The sequence below is a fragment of the Melanerpes formicivorus genome, unplaced genomic scaffold (genome assembly GCF_026170545.1).
Source record: "Melanerpes formicivorus ecotype bairdi unplaced genomic scaffold, bMelFor1.0.p_v2 SCAF_50, whole genome shotgun sequence".
Lineage (NCBI taxonomy): Eukaryota > Metazoa > Chordata > Aves > Piciformes > Picidae > Melanerpes > Melanerpes formicivorus.
In genome coordinates, this window is record NW_027142402.1 from 430,954 (window position 1) to 444,659 (window position 13,706).

Consider the following 13,706-nt stretch of genomic DNA (forward strand, 5'->3'; position numbering starts at 1 on the left):
CAGAGAGCTGCCCCAAGTTCCCAGAGCACAGAGATCTGCATCACCTCTGCAGGCACCTCCTGTCCTACACTGCACACATCTGGTGGACCTCCTATCTGGCTGCTGTGTCTCCAACAGTGACACGAGGAGGTGTCTCCTTGCTTCAATAGGAGCACAAACCAAACTGTCCCTGTAATAAAAAGCTCCAATTAGGTGTAACAAAGTCAGATGTTTAACACATGCAAATGATTTCCAACAGATTCCAGAGATGAGATGTTCAGTGTGGAACTTTCTTTAAGCACCAAAGCACAGATGTGCTACAGCATGTCACAGGCAGCTGGCAGAGAGGAACAAAAGGTATTTGCACCTATCCTCTACAGATGTGCAAAACCCACACTGCACATCTCTTCCTCAATCACTTAGAAACCATCTGATGAGTTACTTAATGATTCCCCTCTCTCCACTTCATTCTTCAGACATAAAGGGGTCCCATTTAACATAATCACTTAATAACAGCAAAGTGATGGGTATCAGAACCCTAATTCTTCTAATATTTGCAAAATCCAGCTCTTTGTAATAATAATAACACCATGATAGCAAACTGTAAAACTGTGTAATTATACTTTAATTGTATTGTGAGGCATGCATTAATCACAAAGTTTAAGTACCAGGGATGGAATTATAATAATTCTGTAAAACAAATTTAAGCCAGCTAAGTAGGTCAGAACCACTAGCATGCAACAGGAGACCTCTGGGAATTTATCAGTTAATGGCTATTTATGTGCAAATGAGTGCCCTCCAACACTCCCAAATCCTGTGTAGCTGAAGGGTATTTCTGTTAACCAGGAGCATGCTTAACTGCTGAGGCATAAATTAAATCATTTATTGGAATGATTTTAATTCTCCTCTCCCCCCACCCGCTCTTGCTGCTCCCTCCACCCTCACTGGAGCACAATTTACAGTGTTAATTTACATGGAGATGGGGCTGCTGAGGAGTTTTCAGAAATGACTGTTTGAAGGAAAGGGGTGAGGGGGAGAGAGAGAAGAGCAGAGAGCAGGAGCAAAACTTTGAGTAAGAGGCAGCAGCAGTGCCACATTGGATGCTGACAGCTTCCAGAGACAGGCTGCTAGGAGCTGCAGAGCTTCAACAGCGCAGCAGAGCACTGCAAAGCCTTTCACAAGGAATTCTGAGGAAAGGAAACCACTTTCTGCCCTCATGTTCTGAACGTGGAGAAGACAATGAAGCTTGGGGGGGGCGTTGCATCAGCTGTGTTTTCTGTCACAATGCTCAGGCTTCACCAAACAAAGGTCTGCTTTCCAGAAAGAAAACAGCAAAAATGTCTTGGCTGGAGGGAAACTCCTTCCATTTTGGAATCAGGAGGCGCTGACTGCTCAGTGTGATGTACCAAGGGGGTGACTGCAGACAGTGCCAATGGCTTCTCCACACTTCTAATCAGAGCAGTAATTCAGTACAGCAAGGTAACACAAGCAGAACCTCAAGCTTCACTTCCCCGCTTGCATTTTCCTGTGTTTGGGGCTTCTTTCCTCACAGCACATGCACACATTTGCTTGCAAAGCCTGGGGTACTGGAATAATAGAACAGCAGAAGTTTGATTATCCTAACATCAATTAACCACAGCTCCCTGTTACCCTAAACAGGGTCACGTCTCTCCAACGTCTAATAATTACACTGCAAAGTCCCTTGATTGCCTGAATAGATTCACTCTCTGTGGCATCTGGATAATCATGGCTGTGCTGCAGTTAATTAGTCTTTAAGAGATGATCATGGCGCTTTACCTTCGGATGCCATCTTTGCACCTAACACAACTCCATGCAACTGTAACATGCCGAACAGAGCGCTGCCTGCCAGATCAAGCCATTGCAGAACACCCTTTGTTACTACAGGGGTGTTGCAGAGGGATTTCCTGGGTGCAAGCCCCTGGCAATTACTTGGCAGCACTCTGGGCAAGTATCACAGAAACATTCAGGTTGGAAAAGACCCTCAGGATCACCAAGTCCAAGCCGGGCCCTTAGTGCAGTACTGCCAAATGGCTAACCAACGGACTCCTGTCCATGAACACAAAGGCTGCCAACCACGACAGCTGCTTTTACTCTCATCAATGACTCTCTGCAAGGCACACAAGGCTGCAGAGGCAGCAAAAGCCAAGGCCCTGGTCCTGGCAGGCACTCCTGCACTTGGTGCACCCTGCTCACCCAAGCCCTGTGTGCGGTGGCAGCCTTGGCTCCTGCACCATGCACAGAATCAGGGGTTCCTGCTGCTCGGCAGCTGTGAGCACACCCTGAGCCAGAGGCTTCATGGTACTCTCTGGTACCAGCCAGGAATGAACAAATGAACAGAACCAGCTGACACAAAAGCTCACCCCTGTGGTCCCAGGAAGAGCTGGCACAGATGCACAAACCCAGGGTTACCTCTCTGCTCCCGGCAGCCCTGATCATGTCTATACCTTCCAGTCACTGCCAGGGGCTCTGCACTGCCCTGGGGCTTTAATTAACCACATTTAGAGACAAACAGGGCCTTCTGGCTGTGCAAAAGAGGAGAGAAGAGAGAGAGTACTCAGCTGACAGTTCCAGGTGCTGTTTTTTTACCTTCTGATCTCACCAAGGTAGCAGCCTCACTGAGCAGTCACCACCACATGCAGCACTCCCTAGCATTCAACACAGAACACAGTGAAGAGCTGGACAGCATTTCCAGAGTCATTTAGGGAGCTCATCTCAGTAGCCTGGCCAGCTTACAAAGCCTCCCCTTTGTCTCATGCATTGTCTCAAAAGAATTAAAGCTGACTCCACAACTCTCTCCTGCAGTCTGCCAGTGCTGACATTTGCAGCCTGCTCTCAACCACCCCAAACTTCTGCCCCAAACTAAGCCAATTCCTTCTTCACACCCACAGAGACCTGGTGCCTTCTTTGCAAGGTCCTTCTGCATGTTGGGTAACTCCCAGCATGTGTCCCCCACAGCCTTTCCAGCTAAAAATCACTTCCATCACACTTGCACAAACATCCTGCTCTCACCACTCCCTTCTGTGACTCCAGCTTTCAGTTTATTCATCAGCATCACTCTCAGCCCCCCACTCCTTTTTAAGACCCAGGAGAACCCCTTGGAAGTGCCAGTCACAAACCATTGGGGTTTTCCTCCCTAGGCAGTGATCTGAAGCGATGCCATAAACCACTGCTAATGCACAGCTAATAAAAGCACCTCTGGAGCCTCACAACAGCCATGCTCTCTATGGAAGCCTTCTCTTTCCCCTAGACTCACACCACTTTGTATGTGGTGTAAAACGCTCTTGTAAAGCTGCTCTTTTCCTCTCTCTTCCTCTGTTGATATGCTGTTCAGAAACAAGTAAACTGGAAGCTATTTCATGTCCCAGCAGAAATGCCATCATGAGCCAGAGTCCCAGGGGAAGAACCACCAAACCGTCTATCCCCAGCACACAGAATGTGTCTGGATTGATCCCTGCTCTCCATTTAGTCACTGGCTTCAGGAGAGCACCGAGTTGCTCCTGCTGATCCAGCAGCCCCAGGAGTGAGCAGCAAAAGAAGCCAACACTGGCAGGTGACAGCTGTCAGGGACAGGAGCTGCACCAAGGGGGGACAGATGAAGAGTGTCCGTGTATCAGCTCCCAAAGCACCAGTGATGGGGAACAGAACCCAAAAGCTTGTTCCACTGCACTGGATCTTTCAGAACTGCACAGACCACTGCAACCTGTGCTGTGTCCTGCACCCGGCAGGGCCTTTGCTGGCTCTTCTCTCTCCACGTGCTCAGTTAGCTTTGTGTCTCCTCGTTAAACATGGACAAGTGAAGTCTCCTCTCTTCACATGGGCTGGCAATAGAGGAGAGGACAAAAGGAACTGCTCTGTGAAGACTGACCCACATGGCTTGTCTGCCCTTTCTGAGGGTGGCAGTGGCTGGCTCCTGTCCCCAGATGCACGCATTGCTGTTTGACCAGCTGGCTCTGCAGTCCTCTCCCGAGAGAGCAGAGGCAGAGGAGGCACTCTGTGTGCCGGTGCCCATCACCCCAGCCAGCTCTCCAGGCTCCTCTCCATCCCCCTGCATGGCCCAGCAGCAGGAGGCAGCATTGGCTCTGGCAGCAGCAGCTCTGCAGCAGAGGAGTCGGCAGCCAGCCTCATTCTTCTGTCATTATACAAGCAGGATGACACTGCTCTCTAATCCAGCCAAAGCTGATAAGTACCATCAACCTGTCACTTCCTACATTTCAAATGCTAAGGCTGCAGCATCAAAGAGTTTTTACATTTCGATTTCTTTGGCTGGCAGCGGTGGGCAGCCTCTCATTCTCCCACGGTGCTCTAATGCAGCATTTGCACACCGGGGTTACTCCCAGCCTGAATAGCAGGTCAGCCCCTGCTCACTGAGCTCATCTGCGGCCCCTGTGCTAGGCAATTTAGATCCAATCAGCCCTTATTTAGCTCAAGAGTAATGAGCAGCATAGTGACACAGACTTAAGCCTGACCCTCAGGACACTGCTCATCAAGCAGTAAAACTGTGACAAAATCATTCATCTTCCACCCGCTGGCAAGAAATAATACTGGCACTCACTGTATTACTTTTGCAAGATACAGGGGGAAAAAAGTCCTGAATTTTCATGATGTGAGACATTAATTTGCAGAAAGCTGAATTCCCTTAAACCCCCCTGTTGCTATGAGCTCACCAGGGGGAAATAGGCCTTAGGAGACTGAAATGGAATAAAGAAAATTGCTTCAGCTTTCTGTTCATTTTAAATAAGCCTTAAATCTGACAAGAGATATCCTAAAGAGAGAAGAAATGTGTATCTTGTAAGGTAAGGAAGAAACAATCAAAATTAAGAGATTAGAAGGCTACTTGCATACAATAGCTTCACTGGTGAAAGTATTCCTTTGTTTAACAGCCACCACAAATCCCATGGAAAGCCACTCTCACACCTCAGGTGGGGAATAAAGGAAGGAAAACCGAGGGGGAAGTTCACTTGGGAAAGCAGTTTGCAAAGTGAGACACGTCCATCAGTAAACAGATGTGTGCTCCATGTCCTTGGGAGTGCACACACTCCTCTCAACAACTGCTTGGCCCCAAGCAGCAGCTGCTCAGTGCCCCTGGGCATGGCTTCACTCTCCTTGCTTTCTGGGCTGAGTCTTTCACAACAGAGCATCCTCACTGCTGGCAGCCAGGCTGCAGAGAGCCCAAGGGGACTGGGTTTTGGGCAGACACCAGGGAGGGAACAGAAACCTGCTTCAGTCTCTAGCATAGGGGACAGAGCTGTGATCTTCTGTGCCTGAGGCTCTTTGGGTGGCTCCCAGGACAGGCTTTGGGCATCAACAGCCAGAAGGCCTTTGACAGCTTTTGCTCTCTTGTTTGTTCCTAGCATGGTTCTAGAAAAGAGAATTTTTCAGCTGTAAGGGACCTCAGTGACCAGCTAGTCCAACTGCCTGCCCACTCCAGGACTGAGCAAGTTAAAGCATCCTACTGAGGGCATTGCCTAACTACCTTCTAACAGGCTAGGGGCACCCACCACCCTTCCAGGAAGCCTGTGTCACAGCCTGCCCACCCTCCTGGTGTTTGTTCCCCAAGCACAAGATCTGTGTTGTGGAGCTGAGGGGGGAAGAGGAGACCTACACTCTCTGGTTACAGTCTTCAGAAGTTCAGCACCAGAGAATCCATTTTACAAAGACTAAGACTAAAACTCCTGGAGGGAAGAAGAGAAGGAGGAGAACCTTTCTATTCTCCCTACTTGGATGGTGGCAGAGAGAGGGAGAGAGGCTTCTGCTGGCCTCAGAAGGCTTCCCACAGGCTGTTTTGATGGGAAGTCCAGCACAGCCAAACGACAAAAGGCTGCCCATTTCCATAGCAAAGGTAAGCTGCAGCCTCCAGTCCTGCTGCTCTTTCCCTCACAAGCTCAAGGCTGGAGACACCAACAAGCAGTCAGCTCTGCTGCATGGCCCAGTGAGTGATTCACTTTGAACTGGAGACAGGCTTGCCTGCTGCTTAGTGCTGTGGAGCTCAGGAAATGCACACCTTGCCATTGCCAATGTCCCTCCACACTGGCATCACAGCACAAATGGCCCTAAACCCCTAGAACCATTTGTTGTGTTTCCAGGTGTGTGGCCCTTGTCCTTCTGCCCTGGGTGCCAGCAGCAAGTCTGCTGAGAGAGGCAGAGCTGTTTGGAGGGCAGCAGCGATGCTGCAGCTGGGCAGTGCTTGCCTGTGCCAGTCCTGTGCCCCAGTGCTAGTACCACACCCCCCAGTGCCAGCAGGGTGACGGGACAAGGAGGCTGATGGCAGTGACAGACACTTTCACATGCTCTGCATTAAGGGCAGCACCCAGCAATGCCAGGGCCTGCTGCCAGGCACTCAGCATCTGGCTGAGCCTGTGTCCATTCTCACAGGGAGCTCTGTCAAGCCCATTAAACCCCTGGGGTTTTATCAGCCCAGGGTTTCTTTCCCTGTCAGCAGGCACTCAGATTGCGGGTAGCACCTGAGAGCTGGAGCAGCTGACAGCACACAGGAGCAAGCATCCTGCATATACCTTCCATTAAAGAACAAAAACAGAACCAGGGCTCAAAACACTGCTTAAAAATGCCCAAAAACTAACTGACCACTTTCTGTTTGAGCTGGAAGCTGAATGCTCCAAGCAAACGCCAGGAGGAAGTGCTTTGCACTGTCGTTTTGGGGGAGTTTCCTGCTTGTTTCCTGCTTATTTTGCCTATGCTTTTAAAAAGAAGACTGTATTTAAATATAACCTTACACTTCACACTGAGCTGCACTATGAAGATCAAATACTTGGAAGTGCCAGCAAGCACCATCTCGTTTCCAATTATCCAATATCATCACAGATCAACAACTGATAAAAATGAGTCCTAAGTTCTGGTGAGATATATGGACACCAAAACCATTAGAATGATAAAAATGCACTTCAGAAGTGGTGCAAAAGTGGATATTTACAATGGTCTAAGCACAGGTAAATATAATGATCAAAACTACTGACACTCTTCTAGCAGACAAGGAAAATTCAAGAAAGAACTGGAAGAGGTTATTTTCAGGCACAGTAGTGTAAAATGTGAAGTTGGGGTCTCTTTTCAGGTGCCTTTTAAGGAAAAAGAAGCAAGGACATTTTCTAAAGCCTGCAGCCAAGGCTTCAGCCCAGAGCCAGCTTTCCCTGCTCTGTTAGAAACACTTGAAAATAAAGGTTTGTAATGGAAATGCTGACAGCCCCTTAAGCACAGCAGCATGAATAGCTGTAATTAAAGAAGAGCTCTTGGCTACACCTCACTCTGCAAAGGGAAGAGGGCCATTTTTAGTGTCCTCAAACAAGAGCAACTGGGAAACCTGGGATGTGATTTAGCCATGCAGCAAGGCACCTTAAAGGGGGCTGCTAGAGCCGTTTGACAAAGCAAGCACTACAAGCGAGGCATTTGGTTAAGGTAACCAGGCAGTGCTTTCCTGAGGGTGCCTAATCAGCTCTGAGGAATGCTCCTGTGAGCCAGCAGCTGGGGTGAGCAGAGAGTGGCACACCAATTGTTATTTCCTAACAGCGTGGAGGGAGCTGCTTCTCTTTAATCAGGGTTCCCACTTCCTTCCTACCTGTAAATTCCTTGTCTTACAGTTAGGTAATTATGGGAGTGCAAGGGACAGAAGAATGCCACTTCTGAGAGGCTGCCTTCAGCCTGCCTGGATTTGCAAACAGGAGGGAGAGGGCATGGAAGCACCGCAGCCTTGTCCAGGGCTGCAGACAGATCAGGCCTGATCAGTCTGGTTAAGCCAAGAATAGTTGAACACCTGCTTGGCCCAAAGTCATCCCAGTCTCCTGAAGGAAGAAAGTAGCTCTAGTGCTGTTCTTCTCTGTACAGCAGAGCGCTCTTGTCAGTGAGTCTGCCAGAGGGAGCCAGTAACAGCCCCTGGCCTGCCCAGCCTGAGGGGCAAAGCAGTTTACACGGAAGGGATGGAGCTGCTGGGTACCTGGCATAAGCAGGCAGGTAACAGTAGCTGAACTGAAATAAAGAACTGCTAAGACCCAGGCTCTCCCAAGCTCCCTCACATCAGTCAGGGTGTTTGTAACTCGGGTATCAGCAGAGCTGCTGTTTGTGCAGAGGTCTGAGCACCGCTCTGTGCCTCGCTCTGCAATGAACCTGCACACCCTGCTTTGTGTTGCACACACAGGGGCCCCACTTCTCCAAGGCCTCAAAACAATGCCAAGTTATGAAACAGGCAACTTTGTCACTGATCTCAAATTCCTCCTCATTTCATCTTTAAAAACAACACAACAAATGCTGTGTATTAGCTAATGGAGAAAATGTCAAAGCAGTTTTGAAGTCTCCAATTTATTCCAGTAAATACATTCGGTTGAACTGAAATAATAAATAATAAATCAACTAAACTTAGTTTCATGCTTCATCTTTTTTCAAAAGACTGCCTGAAAAACAGTTGTCTTTGGATGTACAAGCTATTGACAGCTGCAGTCAAACTACTAGACAATAACAAAGAAGCTAGTTAAAGAGAGCTCTTGCATATGGGCCTCACCATTCCTATTATGCATCCTTCCTTCCGCAGCTCTTTCCTCCCAGTTCAGTCTTGCACATCTGAAGTAATGGCAGATCAATAGCTGCCTCTTAATATCTTACAAAAAACCCCAGCAGTTTGGGCTTCAAACTGGAGGACTACTTCTCAAAGGCATCAGTAGACAAAAATATGCTTATTGAAGGGCACTGTGGATGCTGGAAACTGAACTACTACATCAAAGCAAACCTGCTTGACGTGGTGAAATCTGATTTCCTTTACTATCAAACCCCAGACAAGTATTTAAATCTCCGTAACAGTTTTATTTGATTGCAACCTTGGTGAAGGCAGTAAAACAGAACAAAGAGTCTGAAAAATAGAATATGCACTGATAAAGCCCCAAACCCTAACCAAAACCAAAGCAACAAAGCCTAAAACTTAGTGTAGTACAGATAATTCAGAAACGTGCCAGGAACAAGATGGCACTGCCTGAAAGCGTGGCTACAGAGCCACTGCACTAGGACAAACATCAGGGATGCCAAATGTGATGCCCTGAAATAGTAAGGAAATATTTCTAGGACTAAGTGCAGTGAAGTACTGCTGGATTTGGAAGTTTAACACATCATTCCCAGTTCTCCAGAGCTTTCCCTTTAAGCAGGAAATGAACTGCAGTGTAACACAAGCGTGCCAGCCTGCACCCACAGCCTCACTGCAGGACTTACCGAAGCCTGGCCAGCACAACCTGAAGGAAGCTCAGGACCATACTCAGCTCGGCTCCTCCACAGGCAGGCAGCAGCATGGTAAAGCCATCATTCAGCAGCTTCTCCTCAGAAAGGCTCAAGTAGCAGCTGGTCTCAAACACCTCTTGGACACCATCGATGTAGGTTGAAAGTAGAACCCAGAGATTTTGTCTCTGTGTGTAGTCATTTTTGGTTACTAGGAACTCCTTTGCCTTCTCATGGAAAGCGTGTGAGACTTTCTCGGCCAGGACACTGATGTCCAAGTTCTTCTCAACATAGATCAGAAGGAAAGCAAAATGCCCTCTCCAGATGAGAGCTCTCCGAGACACAGTGATGGAGGCTGGGGTCAGGAAGTCCAAGAGGTCCAGCACTCGGCTCACTATATCTTCTGTCTCTGCAACAAGTGCCAGCATGAGGAAGAGGTTAAAGAAGTTCTGCAGCCCCACTTCTGTCAGCTCCTGCATTCTTCTGCGATGGAACTTGGAGTAAATTCTGCGTTGAAAAACAGAACCATAAACAACAGCAAAGAGAAAGTCTCTTAAAGTCTGTGACTTCCTACCTGCCTGGCAGACTGTGTTTTGCTGCTTCACCTTCAGTCACCCTGGCATTTCCAGTGCCCTCCCAAACACACTCTTTCATGTTATGCTCCTGACACATGGCACATAATATGTTTGCAGTTTGCAGGTCCAGGTGCAACCTAACCTTTCCCCCTTATCCAAGACTCTGCTCTGATGGGTGAGCTCCATGCCATGCCTCAATAAAATCCAGCCTGTGAGGGTTGCCAGGAAAGGAAGCTGCCAAGTGGCATCTTTCTGCAACAGTGAACAATCCCTGCACTCAAACTTCTTCCCTAGGGACTCCCTTCTTTCCATGTGGCACAAGAGAGGATTTCCCCCTCCTCAACAACAACCAAACAAGAAGCTGAAAGTTTTACATGGGTCTTTTCTGTGACCTCTGCTTGGATCTGGCCTTTTACTTCAATATCATCAGTTCTACAACAGGAATGGGATGAAAATGGCTGCCTTAACATTCTGGTTTGAGAGTTTCAAGCCTTGGCTACATTATTCACATCAAACTGAAAGCAAGCTCCACATGCGCTAAGTCAAGCACCCAGAACTGCTGCTTCCCTATTCTGTGACCTGGAAGAAGAGTTGGAAATGGTGCTGAGGTTATCAAACCTAGCCACCAAAATCAGAGCAAACTCAATCAATGTTATTTAGTAATAAATCACTACTGACAGGCATTTACATTCTTCATGCATCAATTAATGCTTGGTTAGCTGCTGAAAAACAGAGTTCACCCCAAAATCATTGCTGTAGGCTGGCCTGCTTTGCTACTTGGTAATTGCTTTATTCAAGGTAGAAACAACCAACACTGGGTGAGCAGACCCACAGTCTGTTGTGTGGCATTGCTTCCCCTAAGTTAAGAGGGGGAACAACAAGCTACAGCAGCAGAGAAAGCTCAGTATCATTTCTTTGCAGGAAAACCAGAGCAGCTAATTAAAATTACTACAACAGGACACGGATTCAGCAGCCAGCAACAGATTTGTTTCTGTGTAGCTGCAGTAATTTTTAACCCCAGCCCTTACTCTACAGAGGCACTGGGGATACCTTCCCTTTCTGCCAGCCAAGACAGCCCTGGTTTCTTGGCAGAAACACACCACGACTGTGGGCAGTCTGCACACACATGTACACTTTTAATAGCAAGGATTATTAATTACTTGCATCCATTAAGTTTTCACTCATACTTCAGAGAATTCCTATTACTTGATCAAATATGTTTAAAGAAATAACCCCCAAAAACCCAAACCCAAACCAGTTTCAAGTCTTTTATGTGCAATGGAAAAAGATAATAAAGCACTTTTGCTGATGGGTACAACCTCATTGCTATAACAAAAGCTTGAAGGATTCAGCAAGCACACCAAGAGTCCAGGCTGGATTTAGAGCACAGATGTTTGCGGGGGCTGAGGTCATGACTGGCCATACCTCCTCACCAGTACGCTCCAAAACTGAATGAAGAGTTAGAATCCTAGGGAAAGTATGATGGGAGAGACTTTGAAAGCCAGGAGAAAACCTGGAACTCAGTGCAATTGCAGGTCTAGAAAGAGCCAGGCTGCTCTTGGCCAGCACAGGGCTCACAGGCAGCTCAGACAATTCCTGTGCTTCAGTTCCACTGCCAGCCAGGCATCTGGGCTGTGCCACTGTGCAGGCTGCCCACACACCCGGCGCCCGGCCTGGGGGATGACACGAACAGTCACAGGCTATGGATGTCATGGTGATTGCTGGAGTCAGCTCACGGAGCCTGCCACAGCCTCAGCTGCAAGAGAAACCTGAGGGACCAACTGCTTTCCTCACGAGGGCTCACCCTGGACCCCTCAGCCCTTCCCGAGGAGCTGCGCACTCTGTGCCCTGTGGCCAGAGGGGCCACGCAGCCTGGCAGAGCAGTCCCTCCTCAACAGCTGCCCAGCTGGCAGGTGGCCATACCGTCCTTTGAGTTGTTTCCAAGGATGGCCACCACTGTGCTCTGCTGCCTTCATCATCTGAGCCAAAATGCTGAGGAAAATGAAGTAGCTGTTGCTGGACTTGTAGAGGGCAGGGATCTGCTGTTCACTGCAGCAGCTCTTCACCAGCTCCAGCATCGACAAGGAGGTTTTGCTGACATTCGCCAGGTCCTTCAGACCCAGCCAGGGAATGGTGAAACAACTGTTCTGGAAGAGCAAGTAAAGAGAGGGAAGGTAAGTGTCAATGCTGCAAAGGCAGCAAGGTGCAATCCTCATGTTCCTACCACAGCTCACAGCATAACAATGCACTGGAAGTGTGTGCAAAGGGTTTCTACAAGGCCTTTGAAGCAGCAGTCTGGATGAAGAATAAGAGTGAAACTACAGCAGAACTGACTCAACTGTGACACAAGGTAATGGAGCACAGCATACATTCCAACAAGATTTCTTAAACACAGCAAATGTAAGCCTACTGCCATTGCCTGGGCAGTTTTACAACAGAGGAGAGTCAGAATTAGCTGCTAAACGCTGAGGACTGTCCATGTACAATTCCATGTTTCTGTAGTCATCTACTTACCAGGTTCTTGCTGTAGTAATCCCAGAGTATGGTGGCAACAGATAGGTTGAGGTCCCAGGAGCTGCACAAGGTCAGACAGCACTGCAGATGCATTCGCAAGTGCTCCTCTAGCACAACAGCCTTGAAAAGGAGGAAAGGAGCTCAGCATAGGAAAAACCAGTACTGCCAGCCTGTGTGAACACAGTGAAGCACTCAGGGTGCAGTTATGGGATACCAAGAGTGAGGTTCATCTCGTCCACCTTCTAGTGTCTGCAAAAGCAGACTGCATCAGATCCAGTGCAGCAGGGACTGCTTGGGTTCAGTCAATTCAACAACAAATGTGCCCTGGTGAGCAGCTTCCACCCTGACCATTTTGTATCTCTGTAACAGTTTACAACACCAAGATAGTATTGAGGGCTTTATCTCAATCTCAGATGAGAGAGTTCTCCAGCCTTCAAATACCCCAGGGAGGAATGGGTTCTTTCACTCCTCCTTTACTTACAGGTCTCCTGCACTGCTGGCACTGCCATCAGAACCCTGGTGGCAGCCAGCTCTCACGGCAGAAGGGAGGCACACCAGCTGCTGTCCCCATGACAGCACCACCTAAACACAACAGTTTTGCCATGGGACCTCCCACTGCAGTCACAAAATTGGCTTCCTAGAACTCCCAACAAGTACCTCTGCATCTCTTTTAGAGCAGAATTAAACACCAAACCCAGAGCAGGTGTAACCAACTGGAGGCAAAAGGAAACAAGAGGCAGCAATTTGTGTTCTGAAACGAGCGAAGGCTACCAGGCAGACTGCTATTAGCTCTCTCAAACAAAAGAGCTTTTGATTCTCACTTACAATAAAAGTTTGTAAACACAAATTCATTTTATACTGACAATCCATAAATTTAGTCAGTTTGATGTTGCAGAGTATACAAATGCAGCTATGTTAATATTCCTGGTACAACAGTGTTCATTTTGGAGTACAAATAGAATTGTAAACCAGCTCTGCTTTTGTCATTAGCCCAGCCAAAGGGATCCAAATTACAAGGGTAGCAACTCTCTTCACCTCTGGCCATCAAGAATGACAAAAGCAGAGCAGTTTCTGCCTCAGAAACTTCCCAGTCTGCCAGCTCTTTGAGGCTGGAAGGACCTACGCAGGTCAGCAGCACTCTGCACTTGCCCAGGTACCCATTATTGCTCCTCTGTTTATCCAAAGTTCACAAACTCAGGGCTCTTGATTCCCATCCCCATTGGTCCCTAACCTGAACAGCACCTTCCCCTGGTTATACACTGCGAAACCTTTGCAAAAGGTGAACTCTTGATCAGTCAGAGCATATCAACAAATGACTAGAGTTTAGATGTGACACAATTTTAGAGCCTGCTAATACCCTCTGTATTCTTCCAGCGAGGGATTCTGTTTGTGCAGACCCTGTAACACAAGCTC

General features: G+C 48.1%; 1 protein-coding gene across 2 annotated transcripts in view; it reads right to left on the reverse strand.

Moving 5' to 3' along the window:
* MMS22L (MMS22 like, DNA repair protein) overlaps nt 1-13,706 on the reverse strand; it is a 43,858-nt gene that overhangs the window by 16,610 nt on the left and 13,542 nt on the right. For both annotated transcript variants that reach the window (XM_068160414.1, XM_068160415.1), the window contains exons 12-14: nt 12,294-12,413; nt 11,703-11,926; nt 9,202-9,711 (exon numbers count right to left, since the gene is read on the reverse strand). In XM_068160414.1, coding sequence (XP_068016515.1) covers nt 9,202-9,711; nt 11,703-11,926; nt 12,294-12,413 — 854 coding nt within the window. The remainder of the gene's footprint in view (nt 1-9,201; nt 9,712-11,702; nt 11,927-12,293; nt 12,414-13,706) is intronic.